Source organism: Pararge aegeria, chromosome 21 (genome assembly GCF_905163445.1).
Source record: "Pararge aegeria chromosome 21, ilParAegt1.1, whole genome shotgun sequence".
NCBI classification, from domain to species: Eukaryota; Metazoa; Arthropoda; class Insecta; order Lepidoptera; family Nymphalidae; genus Pararge; species Pararge aegeria.
Window position 1 is genome coordinate 13,360,874 of NC_053200.1, and position 20,468 is coordinate 13,381,341.

Consider the following 20,468-nt stretch of genomic DNA (forward strand, 5'->3'; position numbering starts at 1 on the left):
ATTAAATGTCTTTTTTATTCGAATGGATATTATTGTTATAAAAATATACATAATATTATTAATATTATTGTTTTAAGAGTAGATAAGCGATTTATTAAAAGTACATACTAGTGTCGGTGAATAATATACAGTACAAATATTTTTTTTATGATCTCAGCCGATGTATGCCCACTACTGGATAAATCTTTGTAGAAGATGAGAACAGTGGTTCCCTCCTTTTGATGTCATTCGAATATTCACCCGTCGTCAAACCTTCATCCTCTGACCATTGCCACTATAACTTCGCAGCTTGTTTGATTTTAGAAACTTAAGAAAAAAAGAGTAGATGTAACTACTCTTTTTTTCTTTACATCACACGTTTCTTTATGTCAAATAAACTTTATTCACGTATTTATTTTCGTTATTACGCCAATAAACTGTATAGACCTTTATCTTGTACATTATTTATACTAACTCGGTGATTTTTTTCATCACAGACGTTTTACTTTGAACAAATCGCTCACCATCTCCTGGTCTATACATAATCGGCCATATTGCACAAATAATAACAAAATTCAAAATACAAATTCAACGAATTTTATGGCCTGCTGCATCTATTCATTGCAGTATTCTCTAAATGCCTCGTTGAACTTACAAATTACACTGGTACCAATTCGATTGTTCAAATCCGTAAACTAGATACAATGTTTCTAAAAGTATTGCCGTCCTTTTCTCTATTCTTTTTATGGAAAAGGCTAGCACTATTTGTAGACTTGTCAATTGAGGGCTTTACAAAGAAACGTGGAATAGCTTCGGAACCGTTATACAGCGTTTTATCACGCTCTGACATTTGAGATATGCTATAAGTTAAAGAGTGACAGAACACTGAATATATTTACCGACGTTTATCTTCTTCTTCGTCTGTGCCCAATCAGCACATAATTTAATACTGTCACTTGTATAAGAACGACTTTTATTTGAAAGGCCTTTAGTTTTATAAGGATTTCTGCTAACGGAATTGGCACCTGTCAAATGTTTCAACGCCTCAATGATCATAACATTTTCGAGAAGAACTTAGCAGCTCCACAAGTATAACAATGCCAGTGAAAATTGTTATTTATTTTATTATGATTTTCCGCCATAATATAAAGCTATTTCTGCCATTGATCTTTTCCAGAAAATTCTGAAATTATCAATTCCCAAATCGGACCTCTTTCTAATAAGACCACGATGCTTGTCACTGCGTAAACGACGTTGTCAAGAACACTTAGGTCATACTGTATTCGCAAGTCACCGAGTATAAGATCAATTTTATTTTCACGTTAGTGTTTCTATACGGTTACGAGCGATCAAATCACATACTACGGAGGGCGTACTACCATAGCTAAAAGCAGTATTACTGTTGATCTTTTGTTTCAGTTTTATTTAAACCTATATAATTAGGACGTCCTTAAATGGCTAATACAGCTTTAAGCTATAATAACTAATAGTACATGTAAGCCTCCAGTAGGGCAGTATGCGTGTCGAGAAATAATTATCTCTACGTGCTTCTCGTATTTTTTTCTATAGTGACAGACGAGATAATGGATGGACATAATTTTCTCGTGGTGCGTATGCTAGCCTACGCTCACGCAAACTTTCAGGGGCCGGCGCTGGTCATACTCCTCCCAAATCAGTTTAGCTCTGGCTGAGTTTAGAAATTAAAGATTTTCAAATTAGCCACACCCGGAAATCGATATCGGAACCTCCCATTTATACGCATCCACTGCTCCTGAAAGATCATGGTCAGTTCAGTGATGAAACAGGAATTATGTGACATCAAAATTGATCCTACACGAGGAGTTGGCAAAAGTTACTTCACCTTACGTTATTATGGCGCGAACTGTGGAGCTATACAATTTCCAACGTATATTTCAGAACATATATTACAAATATATAGTTTCATCCGAACCTCTCTTTGACAAGGAACATAAGTTTCTTTTTGCCTTTATATTTTAGTTTGATTTCTTGCAGCAACGCCGCAAACTGGTGGGGGCCGTCGTGCGCAAGCGCGAACGTGTCACGGGCTTTGCCTGTAAAATAGTTCAAAATGTCAGCAACTTGAATACATAATACAAGTAGGCAACGCTCGGGGGAAGGAAAATGTATGAACTCATCTAAAAATGTATGGCGGCCATGATACAGACAGACAGGCAAAAATGAAAGGAATAATATTTTTTTAAGTATAGATTATAGACTGCCTTCAGACACGGACGATCTGACCTAAAAACTCAGTTGCGTAGGTGCCTGTAATTGCATCGGCAACCACGCCCTTCTGACCAGAGAACAGCATTGCAACAATGCTGCTTAGCGGCAGAAATCAGCTTGGCATAGTAACTCTGACAAAAAGTCAAAGTCAAATATTTCTTTACTCAAATAGGCACATCGATGGCACTTTTGATGCGTACATTACAGGTAAAATATGACATAGAAGTGAGTTGATGGCGATAACTAAATTCGTCAACTTAAAAATAAAGCTAAGAGGGCTCCAAACGCGCCCTGGTATAAGAAGAAGCCCGCAACAAAATTAAATAAATAAATAAATATACTGCAACAATACACACATCGCCATCTAGCCCCAAAGTAAGCATAGCTTGTGTTATGGGTACTAAGATGACTGATGAATATTTTTATGAATAATATACATAAATAATAGCAATATACATATAAACACCCAGACACTGAAAAACATTCATGCTCATCACACAAACATTTTCCAGTAGTGGGAATCGAACCCACGGCCTTGGACTTAGAAATCAGGGTCGCTGCAAACTGCGCCAATCGGCCATCAATTAGTCGGTTGTTATTTTTTTTGTTATCACCATCTCACATTGTCATTTAAAATAATTAAAGAAGCAACCTGACAAGCAATAATTTAATTTACACCCAAGCATTTTTATTGCTGACGTAGTCTTTAATACTATAATAGGAATTTTCTATAAGCTTACGTTTAATCACAAAAAGTTCTACTACTACAAAAACAATAAAATTAACGCTATTATTGTATTTATATAAATAAAATATTTTTTTTTATGTAAATGAAATAAGCGCTCGATATTACTTACCAAGAAAGTCGACAAAGTCTGCGTAATGCCTCGGCGAGATATGCGCGAGGCGCGCATGCGTCGTCGACGCGTACGCTCGGAGCGCGGCCTCCAGCAACGGGCGGAGGGGGGTTGGCGGTCGCGGGGGAGGAGGTCGCGCCCGGGAACACCCTGCCGCCGCCACACAACACCTCCGGAGGACGTCCGACTGTGACACAAGCAATGGTTTAGATAATATTTTTTTCTCCGATTGATTGACGCCATTTTGCGCTTATGGGACGCTGATACGATAAAAGAATAAATATATAAAACAAATAAATAATCATTCATTGGTTTAGACAATGTTTTTGTCTCCGATTGATTGACGCCATTTGGCGCTATGGGACGCTGATACGATTAAAGAATAAATATATAAAACAAATAAATAATCATAAATTGGTTTAGACAATGTTTTTGTCTCCGATTGATTGACGCCATTTGGTGCTATGGGACGCTGATACGATTAAAGAATAAATATATAAGACAAACAAATAATATAATACACAGATACATATTATGCATACCTTAGCTGAAGTGATTGTGACACTTTAATGGAGAATCTTGATTATGTAACTCACCAAAACGGGGGCACATTGCACATTTTTAACTAGTAGAGGTAACATTGCTTGAAGCTCAGCTCGTCCCAGCGAATGTGCCAACGCTACTGCCCAGTGGATATCTGCGATGGCGGGGTGGCTGTCCTGAAAAAATAATGAACGATAATGGCCCGCAATTTGATCGGCGCGACCTGGAACAATCATAGCGATATCTGAATTTCTAATTAATTTTTTGATGATTGTGTTTTAGGGTGTTTCTTTTTTACAAGCTACGCTTACTTTGGGGCTAGATGGCGATTTGTGTATTGTCGTGGTATATTTATTTATTAATTTCTTCCCACAGCCTTTTTATTACATTTTTAAAAGTATGCTGTAGTTGTTTGACATCCATATATCAGTCGTTTTAAATCCAATACTAATGCCCGTTTTCACTAAACCTAGGAAATATTTAAATCGGATGTCTGATAAGCTTTGTTAGGCGCCATCTAAAGTTACGACTCTGATTCGACGAAGCATAATGTTTAGAGAACTCGTAGATTGACATTTGACAGATGAATAGGATATTTGATGGTTTTGATGGTTATTTTCAATTCAATTCTTGTTTATGGCTTTTGTCTGTGCCAACTGGGCACAAAGTACTTCACCAATGTCTTGTAGATGAAGAAGGCACGAAGGAGGATGGTTATTTTAATAACCTTAAATCCATATGACAACTGAAAAATATGTTCAGGAACTCGTCAAAAAACTGATTCTTGACGGATGAAAAAATTATAACTTTGGGTTTTTTTTAATCCATACGACGAATGAAAAACAATATGCAAAAACAAACCAAGGCAAGAATCATAGACAAGTTAGATTATATGAGTTGCGTAATGAAAATCGATTAGTAAATTTGTGCCTAGATCTCTTTGATTCGGCGTTACTTGCTTAAGCATAGCCTTGATCGTCGTTGGAGATGAGTCGCCACCTAGTCTTTTACTGCGCTACCTAAGTCTATCTAAGTCGTGGCATCATAGTGGTGGACTAATGGCTACTTTGTCTGCGATGATTGGGCCAAATATTTGGCCAACTTACCTGATTGTAATGCAGATGTAAGTTCCTCATCGCGAGCGTGGCAAGTCGCATGGCCCGCGCCGGCTGTCCCCTCTGCTCCATGTATCGGGCGACAGCGAACAGCTGGCTGGACGCTAGGGCTCCCCTGGCGGCGGCTCCGCCCACGGCCGCGCACGCCGCTTCAAAAGCACCGGCAGAACCCTCGCAAACTGATAGAGCACTTAAGGCACATCCTGGTGGATCCTGTAAGCGATTAAATATATAAATTAAAAAACGTGTGTGTACAAGTTATACTTCTTTGGCGTAACAAGATAAAAAACTTTTCAAAAATGTTATGTTACGCCTTGCTCTACGTTTGTAGAGAAAACGACACTAACAATAGAAAAAACGTATGTACTCCTAATACATTGCAAGTTTTATTATATATGAGTATCGGACCACCGAATTTCACTGAACATTAAAATTTGAGATTTTTGTGATAACTTCAATAATTATGAAAACCCTCAACTTTCATAATAGTGGTACATTATTCTAGGCCTTTAATAGTTGTGAAAAAAAGTGTAATTCGCCATTTTGAGGTGGCGGCCATCTTAGAATTAAAATGTGTCAGTGTATAGTCGTCTCCTAATTAATAATACACTTAAATATACATTAAATATATACATATTTGCACGGGGCGGAGGATTACACCAGAGACCCAGACGGCCGGGGGTTTATTTATTATTATTATTATCATTTATTTATATACTTTTTTTTGCTAAATTTTCCACAGTGAACTTATAAAAGAAAAATTAAAACACTATTAAAAATTTATATAGAAAGCCTCCATATAGAAAGCCTAGCGAGTAAACTCAGCTCAGCTGCATATGCAATCAGGAAAATTAGACAGCTTACCGATGTTGAAACAGCTAGGCTTGTTTATTTCGCATACTTTCACAGTATTATGTCCTATGGGATCTTGCTGTGGGGAAAAGCTGCAGATATTGAAAGTATATTTATACTACAGAAAAGAGCCGTACGATCAATATATAAACTTGGATCACGCGAATCGCTTCGCGAAAAATTTAAACAAATAGGTATTCTTACAGTAGCTTCGCAATACATTTATAATAATATAGTCTTTGTGAGGCAAAATATTACTCTTTATAAATCAAAAGCTGAAATTAACAATCGACTTACCAGAAACGGTCATAAATTAGTGATATCTGCATATCGTCTGCGAAAGGTGCAGAACTCCTTTGTGGGGTTGAGTATACGCTTTTACAACATGATTCCTAAGGAAATTCTTGACCTACCAATGCATACATTTAAAAAATGTGTAAAAACGCATCTAGTACAGCGAGGTTACTATACATTTGATGAATTCCTCAATGACAAGGTAGAATGGAAGCAGCCAGCCTCGCTCTCATCTCCCGCAAGATAGCAAAATGATTGTAAATGTTGATGTTGGAAAAGAGCAACTACTGAGTTTCTTGCCGGCTCTTCTCGGTAGAATCTGCTTTCCGAACCGGTGGTAGAGTCACACAAACATGCATACTTGACGTTTCAAAAGTGCTTATATTAGGCCTACTTGAAATAAATGAATTTTGAATTTTGAATTTTGAATTTTTTTGAATTTTATAAAAAAACACGAGGCGGGGCTTTTAAGTACCCAAGCAACGGGCGGTCAGGGCTCCAGAGTGAGGAACCTCCTCACAATACGCGCCGTTTCAAGGCAGTAGGCCTTTGTATCCGAGTCTTGATCCAAAAACCAAGCGAAAGCTTCTTAAGATGTTGGTCGAAGCTTTTCGCGAGAAGACCATTGACTGAAACTACGATCGGAACAACAACGGTCGACTCAAGTCCCCACATGGCGATAATCTCGTGTGCAAGGTCCAAGTATTTAGATACTTTTTCCCTTTCAGCTTTAACCAGATGATCGTAATGTGGAATAGTAATGTCAACAATTATTGCACGGCGCACAGATCGATCGACTAGCACTATATCAGGTCTATTATCTGGAATATACCTGTAAGTGATAATCGTTCGATCCCAGTAGAGCAATGCACTGCTATTTTCAAGAACTGACGCCGGGTCGTACCTATAGTAAGGCATCTCAAAATCGATAAGGCCAAACCGAAGAGCAAGTTGTTGATGAACTATCCTGGCTACTTGATTATGTCTGTGCAAGTATTCGCCGTTAGCAAGATGAGAACACCCGGAAACTATATGCCTGAGGCACTCCTCAGGACGACGACACGCTCGACATATGTCTAGAGTGCCATCTTTATTATTACTTATCATTAGGTGCAAGTTGTCCCTCGCATTCTAAAACCTAAAACACGTCTTCCCCAACAGGTATCAGTCTTGTCCTGCGACTAGAACTTGCTAATGAAGTATTTTTAAGTATACCTTAGCAGCACACTGCAAGGCCAGGGTTCTCGCGCAGGCACTGAGCTTCTCCTGTTGCTCGAAGCTGAGACCCAGTCGAAGCGCCGTCGCGTGAGACATGGCTGCGGCAGCCACTGGACCCGTCGCTTCCGTCGGCGTGAACAGCTCGTACCTGCCGACAGATACCAATCCTGAGTCTAATGATATCCTATTGTTGCGTCCAGTCCTACTCTCACCAGTGGCGTGCACTTCATACAAACACAAAAGCACTGCCTACCAAAAAAAATTTGGAATTGGAATTTTTGGATTTTTTTTCATGCCATCTTCCTTCTATTTAATACTTCTATTCAAAACCCCTGTGCAAGACACTGCCTCTTACATACAAAAAAAAAATAGTTTCCGTAACTGATTTCAGCCAGTGTCCAATTTCCGACACGGTTAGACAGTGGGCAGCGACCCTGCTTTCTGAGTTAAGGATGTGGGTTCGATTCCCCCAACTAGAAATGTTTGTGTAATGAACATAAAGATTTTTCAGTGTCTGGGTATTTATTTGTATATTATAACTATTCATGTAACATACATGAAAATATTCAAATCATTCAGAAAATATCAAAATATTCATCAGTCGTCTTAGCACCCATAACAAAAGCTACGCTTACTTTGGGGCTAGATGCCGATGTGTGTATTGTCGTAGTATATTTATTTTATTTATTTAATCTCTATAAATCTAAAAATTATTAGATCTATCCTCTAAAAATCAAGATCAGATGGTTACAATTTTAATGAGACTGAAATGACATTTAAAAGGGCATATTATATAGTATGCCCTTTTAAATGTAATTTTTTATTGAAATCGGTTTAGATTTAATGGTGACATGTTATGACATGTTATGACATGTACGAGTAACACAAGACATAGAATAAGTCGAGTTAAGTCGATAAACTATCTCTAACTAACTCTCATTAGAATCTGCCTACCGAAACGATGTTAGAGGCATAACAAACTAACATTGTTGACGTTTCAAAAGTGGTTATAAAGCTAACGTGAAATAAATGTATTTTGAATTTGTAAATCGGTAAAAAATAAATACTCCGTTATTTGTAAAGACTACGTTTTTGCGGCGCTTGCGTTTGAGACTCTGGGCCTATTGTCATCGGACACTAAACATTTTATTAATATCGTGTCCCAAAAATTTGGTCTCGACGTCTGGTGATCCAAGAGCTGGCGCTTATTTAGCCCAACGGCTAAGTCTAGGTATTCAAAGGTGTGGACAGATAGACAAAGGCCTTCTTTGTAAATATTAATGTGAGTTTGTAATTATTTAATTGGATTTATATAACAAATCTTTAATGAATGCAGCAGTAATGCATTTATGGATAAAGTGCCACAGTATGTAATGATATGAAAGCAAATCTCACCAGTTCTGCATAATGGAGAGCAGTGCATCGAGTCCCAGTTCCGTTGCGCAAGTTACCAACCATCGGACCATTTCTCGTCTCCTCCAATTCACTGCCGATAACGTCATTCTTAATACCTGCAAACAAAGAAAACTTACTTCTTAATTCTTAACAGTAACTTCTGTTGTAGATATTACTGTTTAGACAGAAGAAAATGATATGAACATTCATCATCATGAACATTCTGTTTTAAAGGTGATCATCACGGTCCATACAAAAAATAACAAAACGTAAAGTGCCGGTCAAAAAATATAAAGCACTTCCTTCGATAGATCGTATCATTCTAAATATTTATATTTCTAAATATTTATATTTCTAAATATTTATATTTAGAATGATTCTAAATATAATATCTTTGCTGGTAGCTGTAGGATCGCCAGCAAAGATATTGTACTTTGAAAATCTTGTTTGTTCATAGTTATCAGTAGGCAGCGACCCTGCTTTCTGAGTCCACGGCCGTGGGTTCGATTCCTATAACTGGAATCAACAATCAACAACTGTGTGATGAACATAAATGTTTTTCAGTGTCTGGGTGTTTATATGTATATTATAAGTATTTATGTATATTATTCATAAAAATATAAATCAAACATCTTAGTACCCATAACACAAGCTACGCTTTCTTTGGGTCTAGATGGCGATGTGTGTATTGTCGTAGTATTAATTGATAATGGATCAGTTTATTTTACCTGTAATCCTAATTCAAAGGCAGCAGCAAGGAGGTCTCGGTGATGGTGAGGTGCGTCGGGGGGCGCGGCGTGTCTTAAAGCGTCTTGCGCTAACCGGAACAACTGCGCAGCGGACCGTACGTGCCTTTGCGCTGCTGCAAGTGCAGCACGGAGACGGGAAGGGTTGCCGCGTGCTGCCCCTAGAACACCGTGATATAGTTAGTTAGTTAGTTGGAGTTAGTTAGGAGAAGCACAGTAACGTAATATGAACCTTATGAGACTGTTTTAGAGTCGTAAATTCTGTAATACTCTTTCAATGTACTGTGCTTTTTGTTTATAAACGTTCCTTCAAAGGGGTAGCTGTTAAACTGTAAATGAATTTAAGCTTTAAGGCAAGGTTAGCAAACATGATTTTAAAATTGCGCCTAAAGCTTTTTACTCGCACATTAACTAAATATAGTACCATTACCCAATGCAAAGTTTATTAGCATTAGGTTTTAAAGTAGCACCACGTTTTCTTTTAACTACTCCAATCGATTCTTTATTTTAGAAATTTAATATTTATGATTAAAAAAAAAATTATCCGGCTCGAAGGACCATTTATGTTAATTATATGTAGTCAAACGAAAAAAATGTTGTGCACTACAATACTTATCTATGGTAATCACAATTAAATCTATTTGGCGCAGCGGTGAGCTGTGGTTGGAGGTCCCGGGTTCAATTCCCAATTTGGGAAATTAATTCTCGTCTGGTCTCACCAACAAAAACGTGCCGCCGAGCGATTAAGCGTTCCGGTACGATGTCGCATAGAAACCGATTGGGGGTACGGGTTGAATGTTACTGCCATACAACCTTACAGGTAGGTTAGCCCCCTACCATTTTAGACTGCATCATCTTTTATCACCAGCTGAGATCGCAGGCAATGGCTAACTTCAAGTAGAATAAAAAAAAACATATTTGTCTCGTAATAGCTCTTCAAGTTGTATCCGGTACGAAGAACAATTTATCGAGTTATAAGAAGTCAAAGTTGCATCCGGCTCGAAGGACCATTAATTATAAGATTCAAAAAAATTTTGTGCTTGTTGCAAACGTACCTAGCAGCGCACTGGCGAGTGCCGCTTGCTGCTGTTCGGCGTGCTGCAGCGTGTGCCACGCGCCCGCACCACCCGCAGCCGCGCCACCTCCATCCAGCGAGTACGCTTCCTCCACCATCGGTAACCTGGCGATGAGCAATGCTTCTAGAGTTTCTAACCTTTATAACTTTTATTATCAAATTATTGTCTACTAATTGTTCTATCTTGTACTAGCGTACCCAGCCCGCTTCGCCGGACTAGATTTTGCTTTATTTCATTTAAACAATAAACTTACATCAATAAATTTTTAATTTAAGTATCATAATATATTAAATCATTTATTTCTCTCCGTATTCATTATCTTCTATTCTCTTCTCGAGCGGGTGAAGATCATTATCTACACCCATGTACACCCAACAATAGAATATCATCATAGTAAATAAAAGCTGTATTTGACAGTTTGACAGTTCAAAATAGGAGTGCTCCGATCGTCACCAAACTTTACAGGATTATTCGGCAGGTCAATCCGGAGATTCCCTGAAAGTTTCATTGAAATCGGTCCAGCCGTTTCGGAGCCTAAACGGAACATACCCACACACTTTCTCTTTTATATTTATAGATTATTGTGTCTGTCTTATTATTATATATTTTGTATTAAGTATTTTGTTTCTATGTCGTTCAATTAACAATTCTAAGAGTTCGAAAGCTGTTGATCATTTCCAAATTTGACTTGTCAATAGCAAATTGCTAAACATATAAATGTCTCTCTGTTCGCCCCAGGCTTCCGGACTCTAGAGTGGAGAGAGATGGAAAGCTTCGCCCCTCTACTCTGCTTCAATAGAAGTTGGCGGGGTTTCTTAACACATGCTAGTGACAAAAGCAGCTACCGTCATCTAAACAAGCTTCTCTAAAACCATGACGATGGACGAAAAACGGCAACTGCCTACCGCGGTTTGTAAAGATTATCGATTAATATAAAAAAACATAGCCCAAGCTCTAATAAGTTGTTTTGAATTGATCAACCGAAATGTGTAATAAGTTAAATTGACTGAACTCACCTCATAGCTCTTAATCCAACCCGATACGCCAATTCCGGGTCACTTGGAAGTAGGGCCAAGAATAGAAACCTAGCAAAGGTATGCGCCGGTGCTGATCTGGGGTGTACTTTGGTCCCAAGGCACGAGGAAGGGCCTCCCGCAAGGAGGGCCCTAGCCACCCTCGCGCAGACCCCGGCCGCTGCTTCGCCCTCTACCCTTTGCAGTTGGCTTATTAACCGTTCCTCCTGAAGACAGATAACCATCATAAATTTAAGGTTAATCCCATAGCTGGATATATAGCTCTAACACAAGAGATCACAGATTTCCACCTGCATGTTTATCGGTTTTTATAGCCTAGATTTCGGCCAGATTGCTCCGGATTCTAGTTTCTACTACACCATTACTTTACAGAACAGCGAGTTGCGGTAAGGTTGACATCTAGTCAACTCGAACGAATAGTTTTTCCTCTAAGATTCTGAAACGAACAGCTAGATAAGGTGCTCAAAACTGGTATAGTTAAGAACACAGAGAAACCGCGTACACGGCTAATGTTGAAGCATCAAAAACCTCGAATAGGCGGCTCGTCACTTCATACAGTAATTATTTTATCCCTAGTGTTCTAAATGTTTATCATAAAATGAGAAAATGGGAAAAAGTTTGTGAGCTAGCAACATTTCCCGGATTTGAAGTGACACGTGCGCGGGGCACTGATTTGGGACACAATGCTTTGCATGTAATAATGGCTAAATGAGGGTTCTGTATTTTCTAAATTATGTGCCTGTAACTAAAGCACCTTCAAGGCAAAAGTGAACATGGACTATCCAGGCAAGCGTGCCTTAGAAAGTGCTTCCAATCAAACATGATGGTCTTTAAGCGCAAAACTAACTTAAAAAACGTGTAAATGAAAACCGAAATATATTACTTCACAGGCTTTAGAGATACATTATTTACTGTATCTGAGACTTATCTTAGACAACGTAATGCGAATAGTTTTCGAGTAAACCGCTGTCACAATTTTTTGAGGGTATTGCATTCAAAAGCAAGTAAATGCGAAATAATTTCAGAATACGACAGGGTTACATTTTATACGTTTAAGATATGGTTGGTACTGTAAATTTCCGGTACAAAATAGCTTAAAACTTATTTTGGTCGTTGTCCAAGAAGCTGATCAATTGTGGAATGGTCGACTTCACACGCCTTTGAGATGGAGTACTTTCCGACCAACAGATTTCCTCGCGATGCTCCTTCACCATTAAAACAAGTGATATTTTTAATTCCTTAATTTAACACATAGCATAGGATCGAACTTCGTTACCCCGAAACGGAGGCGGAAGCTCTAACCACAAGGCTAAGCTATTACCGCGTCCTTTATTACTTAATCAATATTAGTTTCCGCTAATAACAGCATCAACTTTTTTAATCTGTAGCCAATTTTTTTTAACTTGTCTCAAAATTCTAAACATTGTTGCAATGCAGTGTTCCGGTTCGTGTCTGTGTTCCGGTCTGAAGGGCGTGGGTACCGGTGTAATTAAAGGCACCTGGGGCTTCACATCTAGGACTCAGGTTATTGAACACAGGGCAATACTTTAAAGGATGTGTTCCTTTCACCCCCTGCGAAGTGTTGCTCAATAAAAAAAAAACAAAAAAACAATGTATACAATCTTTTCTTAACTTTTTAGTGTAAATACACTCTTAAAAATATATACAACATAAAAAAACACGATAAAAAGAGATTACTTTATGTAAGTGTGTTTTTATTAGTTTCTTAACGATAAGAAAAAAAAAAACACTAAAAAGTAACAACATATAAGATATTTAGGTACGCATTTGGTTGTATAATTATTATTTTATTTATTTGTCATATTACCTATGATAAATAAATAAAATAAATATTTATAAAGTATATATATATTTTTTGCAAAAGATTGTTAACATTTTAAGACAAGTCAGCAAAGAATTGTCTGTAAATGATATTATGATAAATTCAGTCTAACAGAGAAGTAAACTATACTAAAGGCGTACCTGCTTACAATATCGCTCCTGCGCATAGAGGCCATGTGGCAACATCCTCTGCATACCGAGGCCTAGCAGTGCCGCTTCTAGTGCCAAGGCCAGATAAGTCTCTTCTGGGTTTTTACTGCCCGCCACTGGCACATGTTGGTACCTGTCGCAAAGACCATAATTCATGAACAAATACCAGTTACTTTCAAGGAATAAAAGAACAAGAATAAAAGAACATTTTCGAAGTAAAACTTCTTTAGGCGCGACTAGGGAGTAACTCAGATTTTTTTCTGACGGAAGTAACACTTACGTCTTAGCAGTTACTTTCAAGGATTAAAAGAACAAGAATAAAAGAACATTTTCGAAGCAAAACTTCTTTACGCGCGACTAGGGAGTAGCTCAGATTTTTTTCTGACGGAAGTAACACTTACATCCGTGTAGTTTCCGCTATATAAAAATAGTAATTTGGATTGGTCGTAAGTATATGTCACATACTCCACGCTTCTTGACTTATACGCCAGCTAAAGGCAAATATCATAATCAATTAGGATTATTTATTTTCAATATATTCAAAAGTAAAAAGAAAATTGAATTGCAAAGTTTTTTGAATAAACTTTTTTATTTATTACTTTTGTAATGAATAAATTTTTGATAAGTTTTCTGACGATTGCGACATTCTATACATGTGTTTACATGTACTGATCTAACCTTCAATTTTCCGCTCTAAATTATTCAATTTGACGAATGAAAATATTTCTAAAATGTGAAAGTGATATGATTGAATTTTAAATAAAATGAAATAGTTAATATTAAATGAAATGGCGGAGTCCCAGGAACATTTTATTCTTTCATCAATAAAGAATAATAAAAGTTTTACTTCAATCGCGCGTGTAACCTTACACGCAAACTTTTCTTTTGTTTTATAAAAAAAGAGTAGTTTATTGGAGGTTGGCATCTATATATTTTGTATCTTTATTGCACAACAATAAATCGTCTTACAAAAGGCGGACTCAATGCTAAAGCTTTTTCTACCAACGAACCTTCGGACGTGCGAGAAAAACCACTGAGGATGTGGCCATAAAAAATATATATGTATATATAATTGATATATACATAGCTTGTAACTAAACTAGAATAACTTAAATTATACTTCGAATTTTTGAAGGCCGATTGGCGCAGTGAGCAGCTATCCTACTTTTCGAGTCAAGGATGTGGGCTCGATTGTGACATGTGACGAACATGAATGTATTTCAGTGACGCTTTTGAAATAATCTAACCCCTGTTTTAGTTTGTCCCACTCGCTATAGATTACGTTGTTTACTTGGGTAGAATAGAAATTTGAGATAGTGATTTAATAGCTGTTTTAGCTAACAGATATTTTCATTATATACATACCTTGGAGGCAGACCGGTGTTGGGTTCCTCGTCTATGTATGTGTGCAGACGCGGCGAAGCCCGTTGGTCATCCGGTGCGAGACACGCGTCGGCGAGACACTCGTACACGCACCAGATCGCTTCCAACGTCCAACCCGTCCAACACCTGCTGTCTGTGTTCAATGAAATAGATTATTAAAGCCCTTGTAGCGCAACGGTTTCGGGGCAGACAGAAATTTGAAAAATGTTTAAACATACAAAAATGGTATAAAAACTATACTTTAGTCGCGGTATGTTATGATCTCAGATGAGATTTGTGCTCGGTAGTGGTACTGTTGTAGTTGCTAATGTTTCTTTAATAGTATAACTGTCCCAATTGGCCCAATTGATGCCAAGTGAAAACCATCGCTTATAAGTGACCGTTATGATTTTTTTTTTCTAACAATACACACATCACCATCTAGTCCCAAAGTAAGCGTAGCTTGTGTTATGGGTACTAAGATGACTGACGAATATTTTAATGAATGATATACATAATTACTTAATATATACACATAAACACCCAGACACTGAAAAACGTTCATGTTCATCACACAAACATTTTTCAGTTGTGGGAATCGAACCCACGGCTTTAGACTCAGAAAGTAGGGTCGCTGCCCACTGCGCCAATCGGCCGTCTTACGTCGGTCGTAATGATACTTCCCCCGCAGGAGCCCTGTCACTAAATCTTTACTACCTACTACTTAAACATATAACAATATTATGCTAAATCATTACTCCAAACCGGATGGACTAACCAAACATGGATAGTCTTCTAACTATCCATGTTTTGTACACAGCAAGATACATAGGAAAAGACGGAAGAGAAATGCATACCCATTTAGAAAGTTCAAATTACAAATTCAAATTCAAATTCATTTATTTCAAGTAGGCCTACTTTATAAGCACTTTTGAAACGTCAAGTATGTATGTTTGTAGTGACTCTACCACCGGTTCGGAAAGCAGATTCTACCGAGAAGAGCCGGAAAGCAACTCAGTAGTTGCTCTTTTCCAACATCAACATTTACAATCATTTTGCTAACTTGCGGGAGATGAGAGCGAGGCTGGATGCTTCCAATCTACCTTGTCATTGAGGAATTCATCAAATGTATAGTAACCTCGCTGTACTAGATGCGTTTTTACACATTTTTAAAATTGCATTGGTAGGTCAAGAATGTTCGGATGAAGAATCTGACTACGAGTACGATCTAATAGGTAAATGGGACGCTCTTTCTTTTTTAGTTCAATTCCATGCGATCGAATAAGTTAACTTAGGTAGTCTCACACTAGGCACACAGAGTAAGTAAATCAAGAAGTCGTTTTCGAGTAACAGAATACATAAACATCAGAGTGAAACTGATCTTATTAATATCGGATTTAAAGTCAAATTTGCCTACAATTCTTAGTACACGATTTGCGATTCTAAAACTAATGATTTAAGATCCATTTCTTTGACTTTGACTCCTTGATAGCGAGCTTGCAAATTTCGTAGTAGGGTTTTACGAACTTGCAGAGATGTAGGATGTATAAAGACAATAAATAATGAAGAAACGGACTATTTACTGGTATATATTGAATTGTAAACAGGCAAAGGAAGCATGGTATGGTGATTTATGTTCACTTATCGAGGAACTGGATAAGAAATTTGACTCGTTCAACATGCATAAGAAGATTAAAGAGTTAATAGCCCCTAAACACCAAGGATGTTCCCAAACAACTCTTGTTAATAATGATGGCAATTACACAACCTGCACGAACGAAATACTAGTTACTTGGGAACAATATGTAAAAGAACTCTTTCATGATACGCGGTGTGATCCGGTCGATTTCATTTGTAAAGACGCGGGGCCAGCCATTACCAGGAGTGAAGTCTATCATGCCATTAAAACGGCAAAAACAAGAAAAGCTGTTGGTCCCGGTGAGATACCAGTTGAGATTATTAAGGAAATTGAGGAGTTTAACATAGATTATCTCGTGAAGCTCTTCAATGCTATTTATGACTCTGGTAATATTCCATCCGATTGGCTCAAATCAACATTTATCACCTTACCAAAAATCAAAAATCCAAAGAAATGTAGCGATTATCGCACTATATCACTCATGAGCCATGTTTTGAAGCTGTTCTTGAAAGTCATTCACAACAGAATTTACTCAAAATGTGAATCACAATTGTCATACACCCAGTTTGGTTTTAGAAACGGGCTAGGTACGAGAGACGCACTTTTCGGCTATCAAGTGCTGGTACAAAGATTTTGGGATATGAATAGAAATCTTTTTGTCTGCTTTATCGATTATGAGAAGGCCTTCGATAGAGTGCGCCATGTAAAATTGATGCAAGTTCTTCAGAAGATAGGTTTGGACTTCAAAGACTGCCGATTCATAAAAAATCTGTACTGGAATCAGAGTGCAAATATAAGGGTGAACAGAAACTTGTCTTCTTACATCGACATAGAAAGAGGCGTAAGACAAGGCTGCATTTTATCACCCTTACTATTCAATTTGTATGCTGAAGCTATATTTTCGGAAGCGCTAGATAACATTTCAGACGGTATATCAATTAATGGTAAGACGTTAAATAACATCAGATACGCAGATGATACCATATTAATCGCGGATAGTCTTGAAGGGCTTCAAAACATAGTCAATTCTGTAGCTTCCGTTAGTGCTGAGTATGGTATTAACATCAATACCAAAAAGACGAAATTTATGGAAATAAGCCGGACACCTGAGCTAATCAATTCTTTGTACCTTAATGGTCAGGTTCTTGAACGGGTATCCAAGTTCAGATATCTAGGCACAATGGTTGACGACAAAGGGGATCATAGTCTTGAAGTACGCTGCAGAATAGAGCAAGCACGCAACGCCTTTTCTAGACTGAAAAGAGTTCTCTATGACCGAAACCTAAGCATTGCTCTTCGAACACGCATAGCGCGGTGTTATGTGTTCTCTGTACTCCTATATGGCGTAGAAGCTTGGACTCTAACAGAGACCAGGTCCAGGAAACTCGAAGCGTTCGAGATGTGGGTGTACAGATGTATGTTAAAAATATCTTGGACAGATCGTGTACGGAATAGCACTGTATTGCAGAGAATGGGTAAGGTTCCAGAGGTACTCTTAACAATTAAAAAAAGAAAGTTAGAATATTTTGGTCATGTGATGCGGAACACCAAAAAGTATGAACTTCTTCAGCTTATCGTACAAGGTAAAGTGGCAGGCAGAAGAAGGCCTGGCCGAAGAAGAATATCATGGCTCAAAAATCTACGACAATGGTTTGGAAAGAGCACCAAATCATTATTTAGAGCAGCGGTGTCCAAGGTAGAGATAGCCCTAATGATTGCCAACCTTCGTAAGGAGACGGCACCCTAAGAAGAAGATTGAATTGTAGTAGTTAGTTGCAAGTAGTTTTATGAAGTGACAATACCGTACATAGGTTTAGACTAATCTTATATACTAACAATATTGGGATTGTGTATAAATTCCATCACAAATGTTTTGATACAAAATCACGTTAATATAATAATTGAATGAATACGTATTCCTGCTAACAATAATTTCCTTACAAGCCAAGCACCAAATTGTACTCTCTTGCTCTATGTGTATATCTCTTTAACTACTTTTTTCTTTTGTGTACAATAAAAGTGTATGCCCTATTAACTTTTATTTTTATTAGTGTTTATACCAACATTTGGAGGAATTATCTCTTTTTTAAATTTAAAATGACTGACGTCAAAGGCATATATTAATTTCGGCATCGACGTTAGGATAGCCGTAGCTTAATTGGAGAAAGCGCTCAGGCCGCGATTGCCAGAGAGTCGCAAGTCAAATCTTGTCGGTTCCGAAAATTTTTATATGCATTTTAAATTTATAAAAACATACATATTATATTTTAGCTCGGGCTTGCTTGCCACACCACATAAAGTCAAAGTCAAGGTCAAATATTTCTTTATTCAAATAGGCACATGGATGGCACTTTTGATGCGTACATAAGAATTACACGGTAGTGAGATGATGGCGATAACCACATTCGTAAACTTAAAACTAAAGCTACGAGGGTTCCAAACGCGTCCTGGTCTAAGAAGAGGCCCACAACAAACTTAGCCGGGTGTTTTTTTTTTGTTATCACCATCTCACAATGTCATTTAAAATTATTAGAAGAGCTATCTGGTTAGAGCAATAATTCACACCCAAGCTATAAATTTTTTATCGATTACGTAGTCCTTTATACTATAACTAGCTGTTGCCCGCGACTTCGTCTGCGTTTGATTTTGTTTTTAAAGTATTCAGTATCGCTTAGCCTTAAGTGACTATTGTAGTATATATATACATATATATATAACATGTGACAAATAATTTGCAATAAAATAAAATTGCGACTATAATTAAAGATCTAAGATATCCTATCTCTTAAGTTGGACCAGACTGCTCACGGTGAGCCAATTTTATTTAAAATCGGTTAAGTAGTTTAGGAGCCCATCGCGGACAAACATCGTGACAGGAGATTTATATATATTAAGATAGGACTTTTCTATAAGCTTACGTTTAATACAAACTTTGAACTTTTAAGAGTTGTTTGGTAGTTTATTGTAGAATTGTATGCAATTTCCTTTAAACGAATTATGAATTTTATGTAACCTAGTATATCGCACTGTATTGATAAGGTTACTGACCTCTGCCGATGCAGCGCTGCGAGTGCGACAGCGCGCACGTGGGCGCCGCGGGGGACGGGCACGGCAGGCACGCGCCCGCGTCCATGTGCGCGCACACCAGCGACAGCTTGGCGCGGTCGCACTGGCCGGCGCACGACTCGCTGGCGCACGCGCTACTGGTGCCGGAACTGGTCGCGGAGCTGGACGCCTCGCCGCCGCCCGCCTCGTGCCAGCGCTGCTGAGCCACTTCCTGCAGATAAGGAGACCACCTTATTAATAATAATAATCATTTATTTGCAAGAACGTTTGTATAATTTTGAATATAAATTATGGATCATTTATTTCGATTTGGTTATTTATTTATTTACTAGCTGTTGCCGCGACTTTGCTTTTGATTTTGTTTTTTGATGTGGCATTCAATTTAGTTGTAGTTCTAAAAAAAAATATGTATTCAGTATCGCTAAGCCTTCAATGAGGGGTTTGCTGCTGTCCGCTGAGAAGTTTTGTCCCCTATCTCCAACCACAATCATCAGATCTTCACAAAGTTTGGGCAAAATTAAATACTTATTATAACCTCTATATACAAAAATAATTATTTAAATCGGTTAAACATTTTCATCACCTCTCCCAAAGGAACCGAGCTTAATGTCGGGATAAAAAGTAACCTATATTACTTCTAACACTTCCAAAAATATGTGTACATAGGATCATCATGAGGATCGGTTAAGTAGTTTTTGCGTGAAAGCGTAACAAACAAACTTACATTGACATTTATAATATTAGTAGGGATAGGGATTTACTGTCATTTTTAATTTTATCATGGGTTTGTAGTTTTTATTTTAATTTAATTAGACATTTAATTAAGGTTGATGTAAAGACCTGTAAAGCACTGTGTTATCCGATGTTTCGGATGACACAGTGCTTTACAGGTCTTGGGGTTTTTATGCAATATATAGCACGCATAAAGAAAAGAGTAAGTAGTAATTGCATGTATTGTGAACACCCTGTTTCACAGCCCACGATTTAAAAAAAGGGAGAATGTGAAGAAGAAATAAAGACAGAAAACCTAACCTCCATAATGCTAGAGTCATC

The 20,468-nt window shown here is 37.8% G+C and overlaps 1 protein-coding gene across 2 annotated transcripts in view; it reads right to left on the bottom strand.

The window, feature by feature from the left end:
• Positions 1 to 390: 390 nt before the first annotated feature.
• Positions 391 to 20,468, bottom strand: part of LOC120633013 (zinc finger SWIM domain-containing protein 4-like) — a 108,396-nt gene continuing 88,318 nt past the window's right edge. Inside the window, exons 12-24 of one of the 2 annotated variants that reach the window (XR_005659188.1) lie at positions 19,398 to 19,626; positions 14,714 to 14,864; positions 13,340 to 13,481; positions 11,339 to 11,562; positions 10,302 to 10,426; positions 9,229 to 9,407; positions 8,501 to 8,616; positions 7,103 to 7,253; positions 4,733 to 4,954; positions 3,680 to 3,802; positions 3,084 to 3,270; positions 1,841 to 2,051; positions 391 to 1,750 (exon numbers count right to left, since the gene is read on the bottom strand). Coding sequence is in view for 1 of the 2 variants with exons in the window: in XM_039903042.1 (XP_039758976.1) it covers positions 1,921 to 2,051; positions 3,084 to 3,270; positions 3,680 to 3,802; positions 4,733 to 4,954; positions 7,103 to 7,253; positions 8,501 to 8,616; positions 9,229 to 9,407; positions 10,302 to 10,426; positions 11,339 to 11,562; positions 13,340 to 13,481; positions 14,714 to 14,864; positions 19,398 to 19,626 (1,980 nt within the window). In the remaining variant the exon portion in view is untranslated. Of the gene's footprint in view, positions 2,052 to 3,083; positions 3,271 to 3,679; positions 3,803 to 4,732; positions 4,955 to 7,102; positions 7,254 to 8,500; positions 8,617 to 9,228; positions 9,408 to 10,301; positions 10,427 to 11,338; positions 11,563 to 13,339; positions 13,482 to 14,713; positions 14,865 to 19,397; positions 19,627 to 20,468 lie in introns of both variants that reach the window. The other variant, XM_039903042.1, reaches the window with a different exon arrangement.